This window comes from Toxotes jaculatrix, chromosome 14 (genome assembly GCF_017976425.1).
Source record: "Toxotes jaculatrix isolate fToxJac2 chromosome 14, fToxJac2.pri, whole genome shotgun sequence".
NCBI classification, from domain to species: domain Eukaryota; kingdom Metazoa; phylum Chordata; class Actinopteri; family Toxotidae; genus Toxotes; species Toxotes jaculatrix.
Window position 1 is genome coordinate 10,017,555 of NC_054407.1, and position 27,987 is coordinate 10,045,541.

General features: G+C 41.2%; 2 protein-coding genes across 3 annotated transcripts; one reads left to right on the forward strand and one right to left on the reverse strand.

Moving 5' to 3' along the window:
* Nucleotides 1-5,287: 5,287 nt before the first annotated feature.
* angptl4 (angiopoietin-like 4) lies at nt 5,288-12,308 on the forward strand. Its single transcript, XM_041055577.1, has 7 exons — nt 5,288-5,927; nt 6,792-6,902; nt 7,025-7,097; nt 9,888-10,001; nt 10,170-10,265; nt 10,515-10,799; nt 10,916-12,308. The coding sequence occupies exons 1-7, from the start codon at nt 5,400-5,402 to the stop codon at nt 11,098-11,100; spliced, it is 1,392 nt and encodes a 463-aa protein (XP_040911511.1). The 5' UTR covers nt 5,288-5,399; the 3' UTR covers nt 11,101-12,308.
* Nucleotides 12,309-15,860: 3,552 nt separating this feature from the next.
* Nucleotides 15,861-27,422, reverse strand: LOC121193569 (dipeptidyl peptidase 9-like). Of its 2 annotated transcripts, none has more exons than XM_041055936.1 (21): nt 27,282-27,422; nt 25,838-25,928; nt 25,434-25,672; nt 25,073-25,185; nt 24,506-24,679; nt 23,050-23,218; nt 22,603-22,713; nt 22,336-22,464; nt 22,172-22,233; nt 21,985-22,085; nt 21,517-21,694; nt 21,230-21,389; nt 20,987-21,066; nt 20,212-20,364; nt 19,808-19,943; nt 18,945-19,090; nt 18,630-18,776; nt 18,372-18,524; nt 17,844-17,986; nt 17,101-17,212; nt 15,861-17,010 (listed from the first exon to the last, which is right to left on the reverse strand). In XM_041055936.1, the coding sequence occupies exons 2-21, from the start codon at nt 25,891-25,893 to the stop codon at nt 16,918-16,920; spliced, it is 2,655 nt and encodes an 884-aa protein (XP_040911870.1). In that variant the 5' UTR covers nt 25,894-25,928; nt 27,282-27,422; the 3' UTR covers nt 15,861-16,917. The 2 variants fall into 2 exon arrangements, with proteins under 2 accessions (XP_040911870.1, XP_040911869.1); XM_041055935.1 differs by having other exon boundaries at nt 23,050-23,221.
* Nucleotides 27,423-27,987: the final 565 nt, after the last annotated feature.

Here is a 27,987-nt window from a genome sequence, read left to right on the forward strand (position 1 = left end):
CATGCATTTGTATCATGTAGCACATGTCTGCGCATGTGTAAGCTGAACATGAGATGTAAGGAATGTAAAAGGAGATGATAGGAGAGTGTGCATGTGTGTGCATTTACCCATGCAAGACAGACACATGTAAGAATGAAATGTGTGTATGTGTTGATTAAATTCTGTGGTCAGCTGCACAAACATGGCACTGTGACACATGGACAGTAGTTATGTACTCTTTTGTCTTACATAACTTGTCTTATGTCACAAAGTTTTTGACCTCAAAGAGGCGAAACTGCTACAGGCTTCTTATGTGAACAACTCAAATCCAAAATTGAAACTCGGGATGTTACAAAAGCTAATCAAATGCAGATATATATATATATATATATAAGGGCAGAAGTCAAACATTTGTGTGGGAACTGAATAAGTCTCTTGATACATGCTGATGCAAATTGGGGACCATCCTTGTCCAAGGACAGCATTTCAGAGTCCACACAGGAAATCTCTCATATCCTCTCTCATAGCCTTTTCTCCCTGCCTGGGCCTGTTCGTGCTGAACCAAAGCAGAGCTTAAAAGAGTCACACTTCATCTCTCAGAACTGCTGGAGGCTAAAAAAATAAATGAATGAAATAAACTGCAGGTTCTCATTTGCTTCGGTGCCATGTCACATTCAGTATGCAGTTCCTGGGGCAACAATAGTAGAACAGTCACCAAAGGGGCCTCACTGGATAAATGAGCAAGGGGTCAAGGCTGAACAAATAGGAACCTCATGCTCTTGCTTTTCACCACTTGGAGGCAGTAGTGTGTTTTACCTGGTCCTCATCGGTTCCTAGCCCAGAATGGAAATTGGGAAAAATGGTTCAAGGCAAACGCTCTCCTCTGCACGTCTGTGTGGTGCATGAGTGTGTATGAATGAGGGCACGTGTATGTGTCAGCAGGTTTGTCTGTCCCCTCTGATTTGTTTGTGTGATGGCTGAAAAAGAGGAAATATAATTTATGTTCCAATCACAGACTTCTCCATGAAACAGTGAGGTGAAATCACAGTTAAAAGGTCAATAGTTTCTATCCTTAAAATGAAAATATAAAAAAATATAAAAATGATTAATCAGTGGTATTTTCAAATTGGTAAGGAGAAGAACAGGTGCAACTGCTAACATTACTTATGGCTGCATTCCAATTAGGTGTACCCGTTTCAGGGTCTCAGAATTTTGCATGCTGAGTCACTGGGACACTTAATGGACCGGCACCATAATGTCAGTAGTAACATCTGTGCTTTTCATGCTGTGAAAGTGAAAATGTCCACCTATGAATCAGGTTTTGAGAAAAAAAAAATCCAACTCTCAAATCCAATCTAGCATACTGTACATTCCTGATCACACCCAAACCAAAAACTTTAAGCAATATTTTTTCTTTTCATATTTTTTCTTTCTTCATCACTTATTAATATGGCTCGCCTAGACAGCAGCATCCATCCTTCCCTGCTGTTCACCTACACCTACCTCTCCAGTCCATCCTAGCTGACTTTTCTACTCAATCACAAGACAGTCATATGCTCCATTCACTAACCCTGAACCTCAGTGGCCAAGCAGTCAGCTAAAAAAGGTCACTGCATGTCTGCTACTAATGAATATCTCATGATATTAAAAATGAGGAAAGCTGGGCAGGTTACTGTAGCTGACTCAAAGATATGTGATGTAGGCATGTGCACATCCCAACACATGGCTTACAGTATGTGTGTCACATTGAGTGCCTCATTCTGATGATGGATCTGTTGTAATATTAAGTATATTTCACATGCTGATATCTCAGAGGTCTGAACACGAGCATGGAAGATGTAGAAAATGTATATAGTTTCTTTTCTTCAGTCTTCTTTATTCTAGATTATTTACTTCAATCAAATAAATTCAGATATGTATTTCTGACAAACACAAGTGGAAAAATCAGTAAATATAAAGCCCAAAATCCCTAGTAAAACAGTCCCAAATGGAAAAGATCACAGTCTATCCATGGGAACCAGCGGCTCTAACAGGCTCCAGCACCTGTTTTTTTATTTTTTTCTTCCAGCCTCTTTCCATCTTATTGTACATGACTAAGTCTGGGGGCTGCACTAGGATTTACAGATGTTCTGTGTTTGGAATCTGGGTAAAAGGTCACCATGCCGGCTAGAGATGGGAGCGGCCATTTTGGGAAATTGAATAAGCAGCTGTGGTGAGGCGTGGATCCGGTGATGTTCAGTAACATACGACTGTGTGGCCTTGTGAGCACGAATGAGAGGATGCAGAGGAGACAGATTCCTGCAAGCTTCGTACATTACGACAGATATTAAATAAATAAAACTGAAGTTTTTTTAATCCATTTGTTTAGTCTGTTCTAAAGTAAACACATTGCCTACTGACAACCTGATAATTAGTCGAGAAGTTCTTGTTGTTTGAACTGGTTTCAATTTTCTCTGGATGAAATCCAGCGGTGGAAAGTAACTAAATTCATTTATTAAAATACTGTACTTACGTTCTGTTTTGAGGTATTTGTACATTAGAAAATAGTTTTATACTTTATATTATCTGACAGGAGATATTAGTTACTTCGGAGATTAAAATAAATTTTACATAAAAACATATATTCTAACAAAATATGGTGCATTATTGAAACAGCAATCTGAAACTTGTACTTATGTAAAATTTTTAATCCATGACTTCTATTGATACTGGAATATTTTTATACTGTGGTATTACTACTTTTACTTAAGTAAAAGATCATAATACTTCTTCTACTATTGATGAAAGGATTTAAAACGATGAATGTGTTGTTACATTATTATGCAATTCTGTCTGGAAGGTCATGACTGAGACAAGCATGAGTCATCCGATAATTACAGTATGAGTGGAACATCAAGTCAAACTGGATTTCATCTGTTACAGCTTGAAGTACCAACTGCACTGTCAAACAACAACATCACAGTCTGTCAGAATTTTTTTAATCAACTTCAGGGCCATTTTTTTTATACCTGTATACAGAAGATCGTATTTCGTCAAGCTCCTAAACAAACAGCTCCTCCTGACTGACACACAGCTGTAATTTCTCTGATCCACCACATTCAGCCACATTTTTCAAAACATGAGAGGCATCTTTAATGTCCCTTTAAAGCAAAAAAAAAGTAATGTCTGATAAAACACAGACACAAAGGCCTCATCTTTCACAACCTTACTGTACACTCCATTCACATCCCTGCCAAGTTCTGTAATGTCCCCAAAGAATGCAACAAGGCACGTACACTCTTCACATGTACAGTCACGACAATCATATAGCAAGCAGCCATAAAGTTCTAGCTATTACTGTGTCTGTTGGGCAAGGCAGGTGTTATTCCAGTTTGCCATGTCGCTGCTTGTACCTGCTCCGCATAGATACCTTAAACCACTTGGCCTTTCCTTTACCTGTGGAAAACACTTAAGCAAGTGTAAAAACATGTTTTCATTTAACGATAATCCTGCTGAGCTGTAGCTTGAGAAGGATGTGAACCATCACTGCAGCTGATACACAAGTCTGTCAGTTTGAACAAACAAAAGGAAATCTGTCTGCATTAACCCTAGGCATGAAAAGGAAAAGATTACTAAGAATTGAATGAGAAAAGCGTATCTTTAACCAGAACACAGCAGTCTTTGGTTATCCTAGTGGAAACCCCTGCCAGGGCTTTGGAAAATAATGCATGTTTGTTACATTCCAGACGCATAAGTGAGGGTGAGGGCTGTAATTCCTCTGCACTGTGTTTCCCCTCTCAGCACCGTCAGCAGTCTTCCAGTTACCTTTCACCTACTTAGTCTGGGCTGCAGACAGGAGAGGGTTAAACCAGCTGCTTCTTTGTGGTATGGCCCCGGATCACGTATGCCCTGCAATCTCTGTTTAAAAAAAAAAAAAACCCTCCCTACAGCCTGTAATGTGGTCATTCTCTGTGCTGTGAACTTTCCCCTAATTCTCACAGTCCTCACAGAACAGATCATTGCTGAGGAGCAACTCAGGCCAAATCATTCGAATGTGGTGTCTCTGACTGACTTCATCCAGGAAGAGATAATTAGGAAGCCCTGATGTACTTGTTCTACCATAGGTGTTCCCCTAGGATTTAAAGAATCTTATTTTAATTACGCTTTCATCTGTTTATCTCTATCAGCTGAATAAAATGACAGACGTGCTTTATTCAGTGGAGAACAATTTAGATTTTTAAGGTTAATAGGACTGTTGATTAAAGAAATTATCTCGTCATGAATGTTAGTCAAAATATCTTTTTTTTTTAAACCAATTCAATTTTATATAACATTATTTACTGTATACAAATTAACTTCAATCTTTTTGTTGTGCAGATCAGTCCACGTTCTCTAATTTTGCCTGAATTCTCTATGAGTCTTGTGAGGAAATGATCAGTTTAATGCACAGATTCCTTGATAATACAAAAACTTGAATTGCACGAAACTAACCCCCAACGTACAAAACAACACATGATCCTAACAGACACAAAGATAACAAAATACAGTAACAGCAAGAAACAGAAAATACAGTAATAGCAAGATCGAAAGACTCAGTGACCAGAAGAAAAGATTTCATGAGTTTATGATGTGAGGTTAAAGAATGTGGAATACAGAGAGAACTTCACTTTATGAATGTGTGAACTGCTGACTTGAAGAAGGCTCAAATTCTCCCCTCAGATAGGCTTCATCTTTCATTGGCATCAGTGTGGGTGGCCCGCTTACAGCCCATAATAACACTTCCCACTTTCACTTTCATTAATTAGCCAAGCTGATTTATTTTTGCACTTCAGTTCAAAGGCTGGTTTACAGGAAATGCTGTTTACTGATATTTACTGATATTTTATGAATCTATGAATATCTAGCAAACTGTCCAATCAGGTTCAGATTTCATTATCAACCAATTTCAGGATGTTCCTGAGCTGATGAATGGATTAGCTCATCTGTTCAGAAATACTACACATATTAGTGTATATAGTGTTAATTCAACAGTACTTCACAATAAAGGATTCGTTTCACTGCTGGAGGATATCAATTGTTTAGTTTCCTCCAGTACATAATGTAGTCCCTGTCTCCCACAGTGCAGAGATGAAAGCCAATCTTTTTGTTATATCATGTCCCTCCTCCGCCTCTGACATGAATAGTTAACAGAGAGGTGGAGGAGGGACAGAAACCTGAGAGTAACTGCACCCCTCCCTCTCCTTGACTGGCCAATGGCAGGCAGCCTATAGCTGAGAGTTGAGGGTTGGGAAACTATATAACAGTGGTGCTGTAGCTGTTCAGCAAAGAGCCTGAGCTCTCAAATCCAACTCAAGAAGACAGGGCAGGAAACTGCACACCTCTGCAACAAGACAATACACACTTCAAAGCAAGATTTCAACAGTTTAGGACAAACGGGAAAAATGAAGACAACACTGGCAACTCTGACTCTCTGCCTGGTGGTGCTCATGGCCACAGGTTTCCCTTTTGAAAGGAAAGGGGGATCACCCACCAGCAGCGCTGCCAAGGAGAAGCGTGTACAGTACGCAGCATGGGATGACGTGAATGTCATTGCCCATGGCCTGCTGCAGCTGGGCCAGGGGCTGAAGGAGCATGTTGACAAAACCAAAGTCCAGATGAGGGACATCTCCACCAAGTTGAAGGTTTTCAACCGCACAGTGACCGAGCTGGGAAAGGAAAGCCAGAGGCTGCGAGTGGAGGGGGAGGCCCTGAAGGTTCAGGCCCAGGGACTGGAGGACAGAGAGGGTCAGCTACTGAATCTCACAGCTGAGCTGAAGGAGAAGACGGAGGAGATGCAGCAGGAGAGGAGGACAATGAGCGAGAGGATGAGCCGGCTGGAGGAGAGGGTGGACAGCATGCTGCAGGGAGATGCAGCACTGTCTGACACAAATGCTGGTGCCAGGAACAGGAGTGATGCTCGCAACATCCAGGTAAGAATAGAAGCGTTTCTGTCTTTTTGGTTCTGATGATGACGATGTGTTTAGGATGGTAGAATCTTATTAAGAGGAGTGACACTGGGTAGTTTGAAAGGAAAATGAGGCTAAATGAGGCTTTCCACTGTATGCAAAGCAGTGTTCCTATACTTATATCTTCAGAATGTTACCACAAAGCCCTAAAAAGTACAAAATATTGTTGCTGCACTGCAACAGATGGTTAAAGGGACTCTTCGGGTTACTGGATGTACAGTTGGCAGTTAAGGTGGGGCTTTTTCTCTCAGCTCAAAGGCAATAAATCAAAATGTACAGAAGGCAAGCAGTGGGTGGTGGGCGCAGAGGAGTGGAGGGGGGCTGGTTAACAAGCCTGCAGGGCACGGAGGAAGAGTGTGCAGTACATGCAGGGAAACACTGTCGGCTGCCAGACAAAGGGATCTGCACGCATCAGCTGCAAGAATGTGTGAATAATTTTCCACAGCTGTCACACTTTAACGACCTGGAGAGTATTCAGCCCTATGACACACACAGTTGAAGGGGCTTAAGAGAGTTTTGCTTGCTTGTTGCCACTCTCTCTTTACAAAGCCTGAAAGGTTTTTATAGTGGGATGGAAAATCCAGCGCAGTGAGGCAGTTACATAACCACATCACAGCCGGTTGGAAAGGACAAATGCTTGTCATTGAAGCGTAGAAATGTCTGCGTCTCCGGCTTTTCAGTGAAACATCTGCAACTGGCGCGTCTGTTGTGTTCATTCTGGTGTTTCTTTTGGTGGTCGCATGAAGCACTACGGAGCCAGGAATAAAGCTTAAAGAAATACTAGGGAAAAATATACTAAATGGTACAACTGTGTTATTTTTCTGTCAGCTCATGCTGGAGGCTCAGAACAGACGCATTGATGATCTGATGGAGAGGATCAGACTCCAACAGGAGAAGCTTGACAAGCAGAACGTGCGCATCAGGACCCTGCAAAGTCAGGTGAGCGAGCGTTACAACCAGCAAACGGACATCTGTGACTTCCACATCATAGCAAGAGTTTGAGTTGTGTTTATTATTTTGTCATATTTTCCGCATCACGCAACTTTTTTTTTTTTCTTCAGATCCAGCAATCACGGCAGAGACCCTCCCCGCGGAGCAGCAACGCCGACGCGGAGCAAGGCGACTCGCCAATCGGTAAGTAAATCCAGAAAGCGTCCAAAATCCCCCCTCCTGACGCGGCCTTAAGTCGACTGGACAAAATCTGAGGCCAAATGTGGCAGGCCATCTGTTTAGCAAGGCTATAAAGAAGCTTAAATCACGAGCAATTAAAATCAAAGTATCGATCAATTCGGGACGCGCTCCTCTGTTCAACTTGACACAAGAAAAAGCAGCTGGTGGACCTTTGGCGAAGACTCTGTGTCTTAAAGTCCTAAAGACATTGTTCGGTTCATACAGGATAACATTAACACAACGACACGAATAAAGTAAATGGGGTAATGCTGTTTAAAAAATAAATAAATAAATAGGGCCAACAAAACAAAATCTTTATTTCATGTACCACAGACAAAAGTCTGTTGGGGTAAATATAAGTGGAGAAGCTAAAACGGGAAATGAACACTGTCAGAGTAAGTCTCTCTGGTGTCAGTGCCCCTCATGCTGTAGTGTACAGTAATTGTAAGAGGCAGTAAATGATGCCCTCAGAGTGCAGCTGCTGCTCCCATCTGAAATGAACTGTGACTGGACCCACAGTCATAATGACTGCTTTCATCCAAACTGTACCCGACTGGATACGCACCAGCTTGGGGAAGAGCTGACACACTCAGCTTCCTTGCCATCATTTTATTTATTTTCATTTTTTTTTTGTCTCACTTGTGGAGAGTTTATTCTTGGTGGAGGATGGGAGAAAGAGAGAAATAAAACCAGGAGGCTATACATATTGAATAAGTGGACTGTGATAATAAATTGGAGTAAATTTGAACTTGCATCTCTGTCTCTGATGGCCACAGATGAGAACTAGGTGAAAGGTGGCTGAGGCAACATTTGAGTTCATTCAGCCTATGAATCACAATAACACCTCAGAGCTCTGACATCAGCAGGATTTGAGGAATGAGGCAAAAGAAAGAAGTTTCTCTGGCCAGGTTTCAACTGGGGGAAAGTTCGCTGGTCTGTGAGAGTGTTCAGTCAGGGTCACACAGCTCAATGGGATTACTCACACTGATCATTTATGTGGTGTCGGGCGTAGATTTGGGGGGGGGGGGGTGCTGGAAAAGGCAAAGGGAGGCTTTGTAGAAATCCAGCATGCAATGTTGCTCAGATTACTGTCCTTGTGCCTGAGCCAAGAAAAAAAAAAAAGAAAATTGTGGGGAATACGAGGGGGGAAATGGGAAAAGGTGGTCTAAATTTATCTGTGAACTTTGTACAGATATCCTCCACTGTTTTGAAGACCCCCACCCCTTTTCTTTTAAGACACCCAACCTCTCTGTGTAAAACAAACATTTGTACATCCCTCAAGAACCAGCAACCTTTCCCCTAGATCTGTCAGGGAGTCAGACACCCCCCCCCCCCCCAACTCCTCCACCTCTTCCACCTCAGTCATCCTTTCCTCTCCTCCCCCATTCCCTACACACAAACCCCCCTCTCAAAACCTCCCTCTCCTTCGTCTCTCCCATAGTAATGAATAAGAAGTGTGCCAAAGTTCAGGAGAACCCCTGACCCTGAGGCAGACTACAGCCACAACTGGCCACCAAGAGTTCATGCCTCTAGAGGAAAGGTCACTACACGCAAATGAGGTTTAGTGGCTCTGTGATCAGCTGGTGTGCTCACATTGAAGCAACAACCAGGCAAAATATTCAACAACAAATAAGTCATTCAGATCACAACAAAAAAAAAACCTTTTTTTTTTTTTGCGTGTAAATTTATTAAATAGCATCATGTGATGATGTCATCCATAATGAAAAAGGATTACTGGAGGGGAGCTATTAGTCTCGTGCCTCATTAGCCACATGACCGTCTCAGTTAGCTCTGGAGTCCCCCCATTATTTGTGCTCCTGCTGTCTCCGATGTCCCTTTACGGCAACAGCCCCCGCCCCTCTCTCACAGCCACCAACACCACCACCACCACCCTCTGATCACTCCCCATGCATGCACCAGCCATGCACTCCTGCATCACCAAGTGGCTGCTGTGCACGTGAGGGACGTGCGACAAGCCAAAGAGGGGAGGAGGGATCAAAGACAGAGGGAGGGGAATGGGGGGGTTGAGGAATGTAAAGGCTAGTAGTGTGAAACTCAATAGACTGAAAGGCTTAGCAGCTGTAAAGAAAGGGAAGTCTGCTTGGGAACTGGGAGAAAGGTCATATTTATAACCAAGAAAGTTCTCACTCACTCTCTCCCTTGTTAAGGCTAGGTCAAAGGCACTATCGGCTACACATTTATATCTCCAGACTTACTGATAATCTCCCTTTAAGAGATAGTCTTATTTGCAAACACTCGGCTCTCACAGCGCAGAGAAACTTGTCGCTGAGAGGTTCCCTAACTGTAAATGACCTACTTATGAAAGCTGGGTAGTAGTGAGTAAACAAGCTCAGATTCACAAATACCATTTTAACATAACACACAGGACAGAATAAAATTTAAAATAGCCACAAAATAGCAAACATGCCCAAGAAAAGAGATATATCTGTGACTTGCCACACTATAGCAGAACAGCTGCAGATCAAATTTATCAGCGACCCAGGAAACTGTCAGCCTCGGTTTTACAGGCAAGTGTTTTTTTTTTTTTTTTACTGTCCGTCACAGTAACAGTGCAAAGGTTAGAGGGAGTAAAACTGAAGAAAAACACATCTGTTAAATGTGTCACGTATAAATAGCATGGCCAGCAGTGTAGGGGAAAGGTGATCACACTGTTCAGACTGTGGGTGCCTTGCAGTGATAGTGTACAGAGCTGTCTTAACATTGTTGTGTTTTCTTATCTCTTTGTTCTTGTAGAGATGGCATCAGACTGCCACGAGCTGTTCCTGAGAGGAGAGACCACCAGTGGAGTCTACACCATCCAGCCAATAAACGCAGAGCCCTTTAAAGTCTTCTGCGAGATGACAGCTGGTAAGTGGATTTTAACTTCTTCCCATTTTGTGCCCCATTCAGTGCAGCTTGGCCAATAATTGCCAACTACTCAGACAATAAGTCACTCATTTCAAAATGTAGAATAGTTCAAAGTCTCCAGCTGTCATGAACATTATCTGATCAACCTCCTTCTGTATCTCTATCCAGATGGTGGATGGACAGTGATCCAAAGGCGCCAAGATGGCTCAGTGGACTTTGACCAGCTATGGCAAGCCTATGAGAAAGGCTTTGGCAACCTGAACGGTAAGCGCAATTTTGAGTTTGATCTCACTCTTACTAACTACAGGTGTTAATTGGCCTGGCCAGGGTCAGATTAGTTCACACAGCATTACAGTGTTTACAACCAATACATCAGGAGTGGGAGGGGGGCAGGAGATGGCCTCCAAAAGTATCTTATCACAGATAAGCTTGAAAACAGAAACAGAAGCCAATGTTTCAGTTGCGGATAGCTTTCTCACCCTTTCCTCTTCTCCTCATTGTTTCCTTCCCCAGGAGAGTTCTGGTTGGGTCTAGAAAAGATCCACTCCATTGCCAAAGATGGGGGCTATATCCTCAACATCAAGCTCTCCGACTGGGGGGATGACTTAGTATCCGTCCGCCTCCCCTTTCAACTGAGCGGAGAGGAAACCAAATACTCGCTCCAGATTCAGGAGGACGGCACTTTCAGCACTTTGGAGAGTTCCCTGGGAACCGACGCCACCTCCGGCCTGCCTTTCTCCACCCGCGACCAAGACAATGACCAGAAAAACGACACCAACTGTGCCAAGCACCTTTCCGGTGAGTTGTAAATAACAATAACAATGATAAAAAAAAGCCTCTATTTCTTTATTTTCCTGGGTTTAACTTGAGCTTAAATGCAGCATCTAACCTGATATCATCCTTTGTCTTCATAGGTGGTTGGTGGTTCAGTAACTGTGGTCGCTCCAACCTAAACGGTAGATACTTCCAGAGTCCTCCTCCTAAGCAGCGACACCAGAGGAAGCAGGGCATCTTCTGGAAGACCTGGAGAGGCCGCTACTACCCTCTGAAGTCCAGCATGATGATGATCGCCCCAGCTGCAATCGAGAACAAGTCATAAAGAATAGAAAGAGACAAAGAGAAAAGGTCAAGACAAAGAGAAAGAAGCAGATTGTGGACTATTCTTTCTTTTCTTGGTGCTTGGTTGATGAGGTAGGGGTTTCCATTTCTCTGGTTGTCTCCCTGTGAGGAAGACTCATACCAGAGCCAAGGCCCTCAAAATAGAAGCTAAAAGAACTCACTGAATGAGTTCCACGTTTCCACTGCTCTGTTCTCTGAGAGATCAGCAGATTCCTTCCTTGCACCTAAAGCCACATATGGAAAAAGAGACAAAACTAAGACATGCAGTGGAACATTTTTTGTGTGTTTTGTTTTACTACTGCTGTTGTTTCCTTCTGTTGGCCTGAAGCAGGGGCCCCCTGTGAGGAGAGAGTCACAGAGCGAGTCCAGGCCTGTCTACTGTCCTGTAAGCCACAAAACATTTGCAACAAGTCGAGACTCCTCACCAGACTTGTGGTGTCAGCAGTACATGCATGCTGTTGTGGAGTTTGAATGTGGTTTTCGTAGCGAGTAAACAGCACTGTCAGTTCCAACTTAAGGACTGCTCTTAATTTGTAGAGGATTTGTGTAGGAGTGAAACTCAGGCCGATTAAGTGAGCCTTTTGAACCCAATGGTGCGGACCAAATGGTGACTTAATTAAAACAAAGAGTCATTTTCCACATGAACATGATGAGATTAGTGTTCAAAAGCGTTACATAAAGTTATAAATCACTGTAAACTAGGATTACGATGCAGAAACTGTGTTAAGTCTGATGTTGGAAAGCAGTTCATGGATCACGGAAAACCATTCCAGCCTTTTGTATAATATACAGTATAATCTGCCTGCAATTTTGAATCAAATTAAGCATATTCTTCACTGACTTAAAATTTTCTGTGGAGATTATGATGATGTTAGGTCATATTGACTACTTTTAAGATGAGAGACATGGTTTTGTACATAGTGTATGAAGGAATGTTTGTCTGTCTTTTCAGAAATATAACTGTTACTGATTTGTCGTGACATTATCTGTTTTGTCGTGACTTGAGAGTTTGTCATTGTAGATGTTCCCTTTCCTTATTTAAATGATGTAAAGAATCAATATAAATATTTCTGGTGCTGTTTGTAATTTATATTGTCTTTGTTGTGTTTAACAGATGTAAGATTGTTTTTTTAAAGAGAAAATTCCACTGCTCGGCCAAAATGAGCCAATAAAATTGATTTAAACTCATATTGCTTTATGTCTTTGTATCATGTGTGTCAGTTAAGATAGTACCTTCACATACATCAACCATGGGTCAAAAAGGTGTCTTTGTAATACTCAAAGGAGCGAGGTCTCTGTGCCTTTTTTATACACACAGGAGCCCCCCCCTCAAGCTGATAGTCATAAAGTCTAAACATGCAGAAAAAGCCGGTTTCCTTGAGTGAGAAGGACAACATCACGTCTGCCTCTGTATCAGAGGAACAATATGTGCGCCTCGTTGTAGTTCATACATAGTGTATGAAGGAATGTTTGTCTGTCTTTTCAGAAATATAACTGTTACTGATTTGTCGTGACATTATCCGTTTTGTCGTGACATGAGAGTTTGTCATTGTAGATGTTCTCTTTCCTTATTTAAATGATGTAAAGAATCAATATACATATTTCCGGTACTGTTTGTAATTTATATTGTCTTTGTTGTGTTTAACAGATGGACGATTGTTTTTTTTAAAGAGAAAATTCCACTGCTCGGCCAAAATGAGCTAATAAAATTGATTTTAACTCATATTGCTTTCTGTCTGTGTATCATGTGCCAGTTTAAGATAGTACCTTCACATACATCAACCATGGGTCAAAAACGTGTCTTTGTAATACTCAAAGGAGCGAGGTCTCTGTGCCTTTTTTATACGCAGAGGAGCCCCCCCCTCAAGCTGATAGTCATAAAGTCTAAACATGCAGACAAAGCCGGTTTCCTTGAGTGAGAAGGACAACATCACGTCTGCTTCTGTATCTGTATCAGAGGAACAATATGTGCGCCTTGTAGTAGTTCAAGGCGAACATTCTCTCAGGCCTGCACAGAATGGGAGTATAATTCAAGATGAACAAAGGCATGGGCTAATACATGACGGAGTATATCCATAAACAGTATGCCCATTATTTTTCCATCAATATACTTAATTGAAAAGAGAACTAAATCACCAACATTTCACAAAAACAAAAATAATATATATAAAAATATAGGGGGAAAATATGATCCAAATTAGAGTCAGTGTGTGGATAGGCCCATACTCATGTCTTTTTTATTATATGCTTTATTATATCAAATTCAAGTTAATTAGCCTGAAATGGCAAAATGTTGCAGTTGCCCTATTTTTTGCCATTACTGGTGGATAAATTTCTTCACAAACCATTAGCTTTAATTTAAAGATCAACTGACATTTCAACTTAGTTTTGTTTTCATTTCCATGTAAAACAATCATGGTTTTGGTTTTATTTTCATTTATTCTGTCAATTCAAAAATAAGAAGAAAATTCACTGACAAACTTTTTAATGTGGAAAATAATCCCCTGAATTCAAACAAACACACTGACTTTACCAAGCAACCCAACCAAAACTGTCTGCCTGCAGAGAATTTCTTTGGAAACTGACTGCAGGCCCAAACACACAGAGTGGCACTAAACCATTTCATGAGGCCACACGTGGCAGATCTGTTGTATCTTAAAGACTTTACCAGCTTAGTCATATTACCTGGAAGCAAACTTCAGTAGCTGCAAGGTGTCAGTTTTAATTTTCATTGCAACACTGTCCGCTTCCTCGTCGGGCTTACCGTTAATGTGCTTCATCCGCAGTGATCCTCCGAGCACTGACAACCGGTTTAGGATCAACCTCTGTAACAGCTGATCTGATGGAGTGTGTTCTCAGCTGACCTTCAAGGTGTTGGTACAGTGAGTGGAAGTCAATCAGTGTCTGGCTGTCACACAGCGAGTGATTTAAAGCTGAAAAGACAGCACTTGTTACCTGCAGAGCAAAACAAAAAAAAACATAGCAGCTGACTTAGTCAACAAACCTCTTGACAAAATTGCTCTGTGACTAATGGAACAACCGTCATCACCAGCAGACCCAAATAAGGGTTAGTTTTACACAACAAGCAGTGACTGAAGAAGAACTCAGAGCCCTTACTTAAAGAAAACCACTAATACAACACTGTAAAAACACTCCAGTACAAGTAGAAGTATGTCATTATAATTAGGAAAGTTAACCCTTAAGCCCTTAAAGTTAACTTAAAGTTCTCAATTCAGTAAAATGGCCACTATCATAGAAAGTTGAAATTAATTATTTTCAATAAATCTGCAGCTAATTTTTCTCAATTAACGGATCAGTTGTTTGGTTTATAAAACTTACAAATAATGAGAAATGTCATCACAATTGTCCAGGGCCAAATAAATTAAAATGGTTTAAACAATTCAAAGGAAAAGCAAGACCTCACATTTGAGAAAATAATATCACAAAATGTTTGGCATTTCTGCATGAAAAAATGACTTCAAAGATCAGACTGATTCATTGACTAATTGTTTCTTTTATATATATGTTTGTGTGTGTGTTTATATATACACACACACACAAGGTTTCATTTAAAGCACCACATTTACAAGTTATTCAAATGTTTTGTCCGTAAAAATCTTAACCTGTGGAGTAACTACTAACTAAAGTTGCTAAATAAATGTAGCAAGTAAGTAAAAGGTGCAATAGGCTATTTGTCTCTGCACTTACTCTACTCGAGTAAAGTAAATATACCAAAAACGTGCACTCAGCTACAGTACTCAAGTAAATGTGCGTAGCTAAATTCCAATTCTGACAACAGGAATTCCACGTCTCACATTCCACAAAAGTTCCACATTTAGGGAAATATGCTTATTTATGTTCTTACTCACTCAGCGTAGATGAGAACATATAACTGTACTCTTATTTCTGCAAGCTAACTAAATATGAAGCTACAGCTAGCAGAAGCAGTTACCAGGCAACTAGCTAAGACACCAGGAAACAAATGGCACTGCTTCACATCAAAAAGTCCACCACTTAAGCCTACGTAAAACCATAAACTGAGGTTTTAACACTTACAGATAAAACAAATGAAATAAAACACGTCCGTCCGTGAGCTTTAGAGGTACTAACAGGCAGATTCTGTTACCTTCTTACTGTCCAGAGCCAGGATGGACAGCTTAGCTTTATGCTAAAATAAGCTAGCTGGTTCCTTGCTCTAGCTTTGTTAATTACCATAAGTGGTATCAGTTTTATCAACGAATTGGTCTATTTTCCTGAGTCTATCTATCCCTATAAGTTTTAAGAATCAAAGTCCTCATATGTAGCACTGCAACCACCTGCTTTTTCATGTGCTTCTTTTATAATCACAGACCAAGGTGGGGCATTGCTCACCTATGAAGAGTACTCTATTAATCAAAACGTAACCATGGAAACTGTGCTGACCACAAGGGAAGAGGCCAGAAGGACCAGCGCGCATCTGCTGCTTTACCTGTGAAGGTTTGGAGTGCTTGAAAGCCCATGATGTTGAAGGGGTGGTGCAGGTTTAGTCAGGAGCAGCTCAGAGTGGATAGGAGGACATGAAGCAGGGGTACAGTTGAGGTTTTGAGTGCAACATTGACAGTAAAACACACTTGAGATGAATGTATTTTCCAGTAAGGCAGCTTGGTTTCATCCTGCTAAACATAAAGACAACAGGTTATGCAACTAACATGCATAACCTGTTACATGCTAAATAAGAAGACTGCAGTAAAAGAGAGCATGTGATTGATTCATACATTTATTCATTATCATGTACAAATTGTATTCCGGTGGTACAAAGCTGTTGTAAGACTCCAGTGCTCACCCTCCTGTTGTCTTTATTGCAGTAAAAAAAGGAAATACCAGCATGATCGAGAGTCAAGAGGTACTTTGGCAAATATAAATTATGTGTTAAGAAGGCAAGCAGACATCCCTTAGCAACGTAACGTGAGGGGGGCGGAGATGGCGCACAAATTTTCAATGAGTGGCTTCTGTCAGCACTCATTAAAAAAAAGGAATAAAAATCCATAAAAATATTTTTATTTTAAACAACACACACTTAAAACAAGTGGACAGAGGAAGAGCCTTGGTTTTCTTCCTTTCTTCATCATTACACAAACTGCCAGGTACAGACTCACAGTATGTATGGATATTGCAAAGTCTGTGTGAGTGTGCTTGTGAGTGTCTGCATTTATGTATGAGATAAACTGTATTTTACATATAGTGTGTGAGCTCATGTCCACAAATATGTTTATAGATTCCATTTCATATCTGTAAACTGTAACCCCCGTTTCTACCACTGACTCAAGTGAATAAAACAGGTGGGGCGAGGCGGGGGTGGGGGGTGCGACATGACAACATTTGGCAAAAAAACATCATGCTTGCAGATGAGGATGTGGGTGAGCGATGAGTCAATGTGACACAGCCTGCAAATATTTCTCCATATGTCCTTGTCTTTGTTCAGCTTTCAGGGTGAGACACCAAATCTCTGTGCTCGTAAACCATACCCCAGACTGTACATGGACAGGGGTGGAGGTGGAGGGTATGGAGGAGACAGGGTGAGCAAGCCAGTAACAGAACAAGACACAGAGAGAGCAAAAGAGGGAAGTGTGGTGGAGAAGTGAGATGACTAGTTCATAGGAGATAGTGGCTTGTGGCTGCAGTGTCTGATAGTCTCTCAGTAGACAGTTGGAGACAGGTTTAGGTTCAGGAGAGCGGGAAGAGTAAAAGGTGGGCGGTGAGCTGGAGTAAAGGAGGACAGAGGGGAAACTAGACTTCACTTCTCTCCTGTCGTCTCATTTCAGAGGTATTGTTGTAGAAAGTGCAGCAGCATTATCTCGTAGTGCTCTCCAGACTCAGGGCAGCGAATACTGTGTCGCTCGTTGGGGTAGACCTGGAAAATTGAAACAGGGTAACCAAATTATGATGTGTACTGCATGAACATGTCCTATAAAATCTGTGCGATGCTGTATGCGATGCTAACCTGAAGCTGGTAGGGCTTCCCAGCACGGATTATCTGTGACACTAGGAAATTGGTGTGGAAAAAGTGCACATTCTCATCTAGAAATCCATGAAGAATCAGCAAGCGATTGGGCCTGGAATGACAAGGATGACGCGGTTACAATATGTGCTATACATACAATACGTTAGAATACGATAAGCTTCCATACGACAGTAAGGTGTACAGAAATATGTCTGAAATAACACATTGCTCAATAGCGAAGAATGAAAGACTACACATTCCTTCACGATTACTGAAAACGAGCCTTCACAGATCCAAAGAAATTTATAGAAAGCTGAAATACTTCAGCTGCAGGGCGTCAGCAACCCTTTAGCTTGAATTCAGCCTCAAAGAGCAGTGCTCCGACATGCCGTTTGTCAGGCCCTCAGGGTCTCATTGGTCCCTAAAAACTGGGGCTTTTCAAATATGAATAATTTCACCCTTGCAGATTGTTACAAGAAATATGAACCTATAGAACAACCCCTGAGACACAGGTATTTAGTAAAAGAATGGCATCCCTACGTGTAAAATAGAAAACCAAAACTGTCTTTGGTTTACACATGTGAAAGAATATGAAGGAACTTGACAGGAAATAGGACTGAAGTCATGATTAGACACGTACAAATATCTATGCATCTACACAGGAAGTGCAGTATGGGTAAGAACAGTTTAAATCTCGCACAAACAGGCACTCCTGCCAATTCATTACAGGTGTGTGTACTGACTCGCTGGGCAGCTTGTCCACGTGCAAGGCCACAGATCCTTCCTCATAGCCCTGCTGGTTGTTCTCAGGCACATCCATGTATCGCTCTGTGTAGCCAGTGTCGTAGGCCATCCACACAGTCACTGGGGCACCTGCGATAGCCAGCTGGTGGGGAAGTACAATGGAATCAGATGGAAATGAATGTAAAATAAATCATTTTAAAAAATAGCATCTTACTATCGAAAAGTGTAATTTTGCTCAGAGAGCAACTCAAAAAAGATGGTACAGGAGGGAGGTCATTAGCACCATACTGTAATACTGTCCAACACAGACACCATGTGGATGTAAGTGGCAACTACACCTCCAGTTCAGATAGGAGACCTCATACTTCAGGAATTAAGCATGTAATTCTCTGTTTAAAGTGGATGACACACTGTGGTATGCTTTCTTATTTCTGGCTAAAGGAGACAGCAGAAAACACTCACTGACAGACAGTGAGGGAGCAGTTTAAAGATAAAAGCAAGGCAGAAGGGTGAAAAGGAATCCTAACCTTGAAGACATTGGGTCTCTGGATTAGGCCCATGAGTGAGAGGAAACCACCATAGGACCAGCCATGGATAGCAACGCGGCTCAGGTCCACAAAGTTAAACTTCTCCGCCACATACTGCAGCCCCTCCACCTGGTCCTCGATCTCCACCTGACCCTGAAGAGAGAGAAGCAAATCGTGCGACATTCAGTCCTTTATCTGTTTTCCTACAGGTCTATTTACTGACAATGCATTCTTTCAATTATCTGACTCTTACGTTACCATTTTGTTTTTCAGTGCTCCTTCAAATTCAAGGCCCCTCTGACAGGAACCCCTTCCATCAATGACGACCACAGCATAGCCCAAAGAGGCCAGCGTGTTCAGACGGAGGTACTTCATCCCCTTAAAGGAGTTGTTCACCAGCTGCACCTGAAAACACATTCACACACAAAATGTTCTTCAAAACAGATTTCAAAGCACGATCAAGTGATAGGACTTAGTGTTTTGAATGCCAGCCATGACAAGATCTCCTGTGGCGTAATGCCATGCGATCAGAGCACAGACTCAGGCCAGAATAGAGTGGATATAGCCACGAACCTGTGGGCCTCCGTACACAAAGAGAACAGTCGGGTGTTTCCTGCCAGGCTGCAGGTTGTGAGGCTTGTATACCATCCCATAAAGCTGGAAGCCCGACTTCCCTGGAAAGTCAAAAATCTCAGGTGGATTGTAATCTCCCGGGCAACCTGGAAGACAGATTAACACGTGGACACTGGGTTAGGAATTCACTCACTACTGACAAGGCAGAAACATTTGGGAATGCACAAGACAGTAAAGGATTGCCCTCTGACTCCTGGTATTGTTAATCAGTCATAAACAACAATCAGCTCTGACACAAAGTGCTAATGATGATGTGTGTATCTGAGCACCACATTATCTGATTGCTGTCAGGACTGTCTGGAGGACGGCCTTGTAGATCAAACTCCTTGATCTAATCAAAGTCTGACTTCCTCTGCACTATGGATTGTTTCAAAAATAAAAACCACAGATAGGTGGCCAACCTTCACACTGAGCCAGACTGCTTTCTAAGAAAAACTAAATGAGATCAATTATGTAAATGCAATCTCTGCATACTGGATCAGAGTCAAATCTGTGTGCTAATTTACTTACTTTGTTTTTTGAAACATCAAGTTTGTAATTTATCATGAATGCTAACTGAACTGAAATAACCTCAACATTCTTAGACTTTTTGAACAATAACAAAAAAAACACTACAAACAACATTTACAAACAAACAAAGTCTGCATCATTTTGAACTATGTTAAACAAACTTTTTGTTGTTGGAACAAGCTACTTCTTGTCTACATAGAGCAATACAGTTGATGTTTGATACTGTCTGTGTAGACACAATACAGACAAGGAAAACTACAGTATGATGATTGTTTACATCAGATTGTGTTTACCTGGTGATTCCATCATGCTGGCCCAGAACTCTGGTACCGCGTGTAGGGGGTCACCCTCTGAACTGGTCAGTTTGTAGACGTGAACACACGGAGGCGTACTCACGTTACTGTAGTGGCTGACAAAAAAGTCAAAGTTCTGCAGAGAGAGACAAAAAGAATGTAAATATAAAGAATTATGGATTAAATAGAGTAACTATGCACAAGGACAATGAACAAAAATGCTTGTGTGTGTGTGTATGTGTATATGTATTTTTTTTTTTTTTTGCCCACAAGCAGCAAAAAGAATAAAGGACTATCTAAAAGCAACACTGTTTGTTCTAACAGCTGGCTGAGAAAATAAATGAACTGACTGATGAATGTCAATGTCCCAATACATATTTTTGGACCAGTATGGATGTTTTTACCTGACTAACAGAGCAGCTATGTGAGAAGCCAGGCTTGGTTAGTCTGACTACATCTCCAGGTGAGTCATAGCTGACCACGTAGAGGTGGTGCTCCAGAGGAGTGTCTCGGGTGCCCTGGAAGTACACCAACTTTGTTGCTTCATTCACCCAGATCTAGCAGGAGAGAGAAAATTGAAAAAATAAAATGAAAAACTTTACAAAAGCCATTGAAACATCTTCCTATCAACTGACTTTTTAAATCTGTACTATGTTAAAATAAAAATAAAGCTGACTTTCAGTCCCAGGCATGTTTTAATTCTAAATCTCTGCAGTTCAATTAAACAGTTCAGTCAGAAAGTATTAGGACAGTAACCTTTTCATTGAGTTGGCTCTGCAGCCCAGGGAATTGGTTTTGAATCATGTTTGGGTCGGTGTTCATATCCATGCACAGTGAAAAATTTGGATTTTTTTTCTTAGTTCTGCAATTTTTGGACAATGCAGCAGCACCATACTCCCGAGGACCAGACTGAAGACAAAAAGCAAGAAGAGAATGTGGCTGCAGCCACATTCTCTTCTTCTCTAGAAACTGAAAGACAAGTCCTTCGCCTGATGTAGATATAAACACCCCTCAAAAACTGAGTCAGGATTTAACATTTCAAAACCAATGTACAGAGTCAATACAATAAAGTATATGTAACCGTCCAAATACGTTCTGAGTATGACTGCACTCTATACCCCTATATATGTTTTATACATGTGAATATTATATGTCTAGCACTGAGGGACTTTGTCTAACCTTGGAACCATGTCTTGCCAGAACTTCCCATTCTCCACTGGTCAATGTAATCTCCTCCTTGATTGCACATTTGAAGTCTCCTGGAGAAAACAGATAACGGAGTCAACAAGCTCCTTGACATACCAAAAACTCTGACGTAGTTCAGATGAGACAAAACAGTACTAGCTTTAAAAACGCGCAGCTACATGATTATTTGACAGATATCGCTTCAAACAAATGGAGAAGCATCTCCTCGTCTCTTACCCTCTATGTGTTGGTAGCCCTCTGCCCAATGGTAACAGCCCAGTTGTAACAGGGATGTGATTTTATACAGGTGGCTGAAGCCTGTTTTAGACTCATTTACCCAAATGAAAGTAAATTCATCTTCTGTCGTTTGAATAAAGGGATAGAATATATCATGAACCTGCGGGAAAAGAAGAACAGTTAGCCAGTCTAGTGAAAACATAACCTTTCAACACTCACAACCATGACAATTGGTTAATTAGAAACAGGACAGGTAACAAAAGAGTGTGGCATGTGAAAAGACCTACATTAATCCAGACATCCGTGGTCTCTTCATAGATTATGTATGGCTGTGTGGTACTGGGCACAGCCTCCAGGCTCTGCAGCCTCTGAGTTGGGTCATCTGTGACAGGGATGAAGAGGGCTGGAGGCAGCAGGACCAGCTGTAGTTTCCTCTGACTGCGGTCCAGTAGCACTGCCCAGCCACTAAGGGAATACAGAGCAAACAAAACTCAAAAGGCTGTTTTTTACTTTAAGGCTATTTGATTACGGAAACAACAGTTTCATTAGAAGCATTAAACATAAGCATCTTTCCCATTAACATAATTTTTTAACGCTAAAGAGAATATTATCCACATGTCATGTCATGTCACATGTCTATTAATATCACAGTATCAGAGGTCCCCAATACCAGATTGTACAGCATCTTGTGGTTTATTTTGAGAATGACAACATCACTGATTCAACAGAGTCAAAGTTTTGACTGTAACACTCACTATTTGCCGTCACTCGTCCATCCTACTCTGGCAATGTATTCTGTCCCAGGAAACAAGGAGGTGAAGGGGACGACCAGTTCTTTATCTTGCGTGCTCACAATCTTTAAGGACAACAACCATGCATGCACATTAGCAACATCTAATTATCATACTGGAGGAGAAGGAAACGAAGGAACGAAGGACTCACTCTTCCTTGATGGTCTGTCTTGATCTCTGCCAGTTTAAGAGTAGCCTGGGGATTTTTGCTACCTGTAAATAAAGATATCAGGAAACCATAAATAATAGAAATGGTCAATAAAGCTATTCAGTGCTATGAGCCTGTGTGAGCTCAGTGTATAGGGCTGCACTGACCTGTCCGAGGATATCTGTATGCGTCTGCTTTCCGCTCCTCCAGTGCCGGAGATGGCACATGAATAATCTCTACTTCCGTCTCATCCACTTCTTCATACAGAAGGTACACTGTTTTACCTCCATCAGGGTCTGACAGGGGGAGAAAAACAATTGATTTGAGGAGAAATACAGAAAATAGTGTATGCACACAAACATCACTGGCCAGTCAGTTAGTGATATTCCTTGAGTACACAAATGACTCAGGAATCTAAGATACTAATTGCTGACCTTCCACAGCTGAGGGACTCCACCAGTAGCCAGTGAAACGGTCAAACTCTTCCTGGATGACAAACGTTGCTACACCTGCAGACTTGGGGTCCTCCTTAACATTGTCCACACCTGGAAAATATTAAATGAAATAGGGACAAAAAAAGCATGCATCCATGTAATGTTACTGATATAATAATAAAAAAGTAAATTATATAATAGCATACAATTAGAACTTGATATGAAAAAAGGTGGAATATCAATTATATTTCTTCTATGTTGTATGAAATGAGATGGTGGTACCGGAAAAAATCTAATTATCAACTAGCAAGTTAAGTAGTTGTTATAGGATTCAATGCACTACAGTGAGTTAAAGAGGGTATTCAATACAGAGCAAGCAAAGCTGTTCAACACACAGCCTTTTATTGCCTATTCAAATAACTCAAACAAAAACCAGAGGCTTCAGACCTTTGTGGCAGTAAGTGAGCCTCCTTTCCTCGCCAGTCTTAATGTTGGCTATCCACAGATCATTATTGTTGATGAAGGCTATGAAGTCAGGATCTCCAGGACAGAACTTGGGGTCCATACGGGTCCCTGAGCACTGGGTCTTGATCTCCACCGGCTTTACAGGAGCAGACTGCTAAAACCAAAAAACACAATCTCAGCCACGGGGAAACAGAAGCGAGTATTTGATGGATGAAAGCATTGTCTTAAATGAAGGCAGATTCACTGACACGCTTTTGCTCCAGCTTTTGAAATGATATCTGTGTTTGTAGGAATACAGAACCATGGGAGTGAAAGACCAGTGGTTCACTTTGTAGACCGCAATGCTTTTCCCAATGCTCATCAACGTCCAATCAATTGGACAGTTGATGAGTTGGACAATTCGTAAGTACGAAAGCAACAGGATCTTTACATATAAGTAGTATATTTTTATACTAATTTTACTCATTTATTTTTTGCCCAGTTTGTTGTCTCAAGATGTTGTATTTTGTTAAACTCAACAAAAGGAATAGGCACCAACTACCTATATCCCTAAAACCATGGATTAAATACAGTCTAATATACAGTATAATGCATGATAGAATTCATCCTCCCCACCCAGAAAAGACTTTAGAGGGAATACGAGAGGGAGAGTCAGAGAAACATGAGACAGGACTTGAGCAATTTTAAGGTAACTGTTTCAACATTAGAAAAGGCACAAACATAATGCACAAGTGCCAAATTCTGGAGGGTCCTTAAGATGCACCACTCACAGTAAAATAACCTGGTCAGTATCCCAGATTCAAACCAACTGCATCATGTAAGATAAACTGAAATCACAAGTTGAGGATCATTAAGTCAGGAACAAACAGAAACTTAAAGACTCTGCAATATCAAAAATTTCGACAGAAATGTTTTGGTAGTTTTGTGACACCCTTAAAAGAACCTGTCTTGAGTTTCATACAGCCAGAATTTATAGCAAAGTTGTCATCCATGGCCAAAATACAAAGATCAACAACATGTTGTAAGGGCACAAAACCTGAAGCCCTGAACAACAGAAAACAGAATATGGTCCCATGATCATCTTCCCATGATATTTGTTATACCCCATGGCAAGCTGAGATTTTATACACACATACACACACATTTATGTGTACATATATAAAAGTACATTTAACACTGAAATATTTGGAACATTTTTATCTACAGCAACATATTCCATGCACACAACACCGCATTGATTATACCAATAAACGCAAACGCCTTGATATCATTCCTCTAAGTCAAGTCACAAACAGGAGTATTCAATGTACCAGTGCCGCCACACCACTAAACTGTGTGGAGGTCTGAGCTTGCAGACCTTTACATTGCTCTGAATCAAATCTGTCCCAAGTATCTAGGTATTTCAAATTGGAAAAAAAAAAATCCGGAGTGTACTCACAATGAAGCCATTGTTGCCTCCATCCTGACAGTAGAAGAGGCTATTGCTGGCCTGGAAGAGGAAGAGGCCTGTCTGAGCATGGTAGTCATAGGAGGTGATACCAAATGCTCCCAAACGTTTACGCTCTCTCAGCAACTCCTCCTCTCGAGAGTAGGCCCCTTGGTGAGGTGTAGCCTTTGAGAACCAAAAGGAAATACAAAGGATATATATAACATTTTTGATAAACTGAAGATATTTTATCTGTATAGATTTACTGGTAGACAAGTTGAAATGTTCTAATATAGATAGTATAATTACTGTAAAACATAGCTGACAGAACGAAATTCAACTGACCCATCCCCCAGAGATCAAATAACCGTATAATGGTTGTACAGTACATGCATTCCTCCCATAGCTTCTACCACGGCTGATTAATTTTTCGAGTTTCAGAACATATTTCGGTTGCTAAAAAAAAGAGCGATACAGCCACGCGATCAGGGACTGCTTATCTAAACCCATTTGTAACACACATCAGCCTGTGCTGTTTGGTACTGGCACTGCACGAACAGGAAGAGACAGGGAATTAACCTGGAAGTGATCCAGCATCTGTTTCCATGACAACACTAAGAGGGCCTCTTTACGGATCTTCTTGGGGATTTCTGAGTAGAGCAACGAGTTCTCTCTACTCCCATAAGGCATCCCTGGTAAGCACGCAGAAAACAAACAAAGGCAATTTATACAACCACAACACATAAAAAGGCATGTGCTAACTGGAAAAGGAGAAATTCAACACAGTGACTGTTTTAATGTCATGAGGAAATCATATCCTGCTGCCTAGAGGAGGAAAACATGACCGAGGTCAAGTGAAAAGGGTACAGAGAAGAAGTAAACAAAATGCAAATCATAAGCTGATACAGGGGATTTTGTGCAGCATTAAGAATCAGCTTACCGAGGTAGTACAACCGGTGGGAATGGGGTCCATTCTCATCCTTCTTTTGCACAAACTGGAAGTCATGGGGGGCCTTGTTAGCAATCATGCCCGAGTACTTCCTGCTACAATGGATAATGTCGCGAAGGCCCTCCCAAGAGTGCTTCTCCACAAAGAACTGAGATGGGACATCCTCCATCTCGACCACCTCCGTACTGTGCGAAAGGCCGTCCACAGCCGTCATGCTCACTGTCACACAGCTGGATGTTGACATTAGAAAGAACTCATAAGAGGTGCAGACATCCAGACACACCCGCACTAGTGCATTCCTTTGAATAAAATTGGTTAAAACATTTACTTATCCATCTTCTTAAATAAAGCAGTTAAAAGGAGATGTAACATAAACCCAAGGTATCATACCGTACCTTTTCCAAATACCCTCTTTATTGTCACAAAGTTTGACCCTCTTGACTCTATGCATTCACCGGTCAACACGCCTCACTCCAATGCTGTAACCTATAAACAAAAAACAGGACCAATATCATTCAGAATTCCTTAACAGAAAATAACTGATTGAGTTTACTATGGCAACACTAAGGGGAACAGCAATTCCTTTTTATAACAGCTAGGTATGAACATACTTTTGCATGCACCAGTCTTCTTTCTTGGCTGATAAGACTTTCATAACTCAGGGACAGTTTTACATTTTTTCTTTTACATCACTCCTCAGTCTGCAACAGAATGATCAAAATGTGCCTCAAGGAGAAAAGAATAGTAAATCATTCATTACAACTTTAAAGTATACTGACTCAGAAATGCAGAGACAGATTTTATAACCTCAGACCAGAGTGCCAATTAAGGAGCATGATTTCTATAAACTCTCTCATGTGAAAAAAAAAAAATGTCTCCAGCTCTGCTGCAGGTGAACTCCAGTCTTACGGGAATACCCCACATTCCTTCCTTCATAATCCTTGTTGGGTGAGAGATCAGTATGACGCAAACAGCAGTGGGAAAAATCACACACACTGAGCAACTGAGGTGCCTTTCTTAGAAAAGTGTCTGATATTGTAGAAAGGCACCTTAAGTCTGTGTGTAAGAAACACTGAGCGCACAACAAACCACACACAAACCAGCATATAGTTTAGCTTCTGCGCATCTGTATGAGGCGTGGACTGATGGAAGCGTAGTTATGAACAGAGATAACCCAAATGTAGATGTGACTATTTATCTGCCAGTACAAGAGGAAGTGCTTCTAAACTACTGGCTGTCTTCTGCCAAAACCCTCCCCTGAACATTAAACATTAAATTAACGTGGTCTCTGTGTTATTATGTAAAATATGCTAAAATCTAAAGAATTACTCTGCAACTTTTAACGTTATACATGGAAAGGCCCCATTTGGTTACTCGAGAGCCTTTAGCAAGCTTTTTTGAAGGATAGGGAACAAGTCGGGTGAAAAATAAAATACCGGTGCCGTTAATGTTAACACTTAGCTAGCCTACAATAGATCTTTGTTCTCGGATTTCAACTACTCAGTTACACTGGGAAAAACACCGGCAAATGCATTATGAGTTGATTATTTTAACGGTGCTAGCATTACATTTTGCAGTGAATGATGAAACCCCAAGTTGTTAGAAAATGACAGTTGTGAAACTGTGTCTATGTTTAAAAATCCTGCTTGGATACATTTTGACATGACAGCTCTCCTCTGTCATTTTCGCTCTGAAGCTAACTAGCTACCTAACGCTAAGCTAGCTAAATGCTAGATAGCCGCTAGCTAGCGGTTGCTGGTTTTCTGTGAAAAAAAGAAGAAAACTGACGCTTAGGCGACCGTCCTTATGAAACAAGCTAAAATTAAGTAAAATACTTACCAATCTGGCCACTGTTTCTTTAACCAAGTTCTAGACTGTATTAGCTTGGTGTCAGTAAACAGATTTTCCAACTGCTAAAGGTTGTATCCATGGCCCAGAGTGGCCACACACAAAATGCAGCTGCCTCTCAGACCGAAAAGAGGAGGAACCTTGAGCCTGGTAGGAGTACACACCGGTACGTTTTCAGGGCCGTACTGCCGCTTTCAGGAGGCGTCAGCGACGGTCGGTGCAGCGCTTAGTGCGGCAGGATGGTTCATGACTCATGACTCAAAGAGTGATTCACGTACTTCATTCATTTGTTCTAACAATTTCACATGCACCAGTTTGGACTGCACACAGACTTCTGCCGTCTTGTGGGAAACCCTACCCAGATTAACCACCACAGCAACACCAGTGTAGGATAACTGCACATCGCCCAAAGCCACTATAGATTTCAATTATTTTCACAAACAAATTAATCTGGACTGTATTAAAGTTTTTAAATGTTCTTTAAAACATAACTTCATGTTCTGCATCTTTGTTGATAATGAAATGTGATGAAACAATCTTTTCTGAATTTAACAATACAATACAAAGCACAACCTATTCTGCGTGTTCTTTAAGTTATTTTCACCTATACTGTTCATTGAGACACCTCAAAGGGTCAAAAACTCAAGCTTGAAGATAACACCTGTACACAAGCCATTCATCTTCATTTTGAAACATT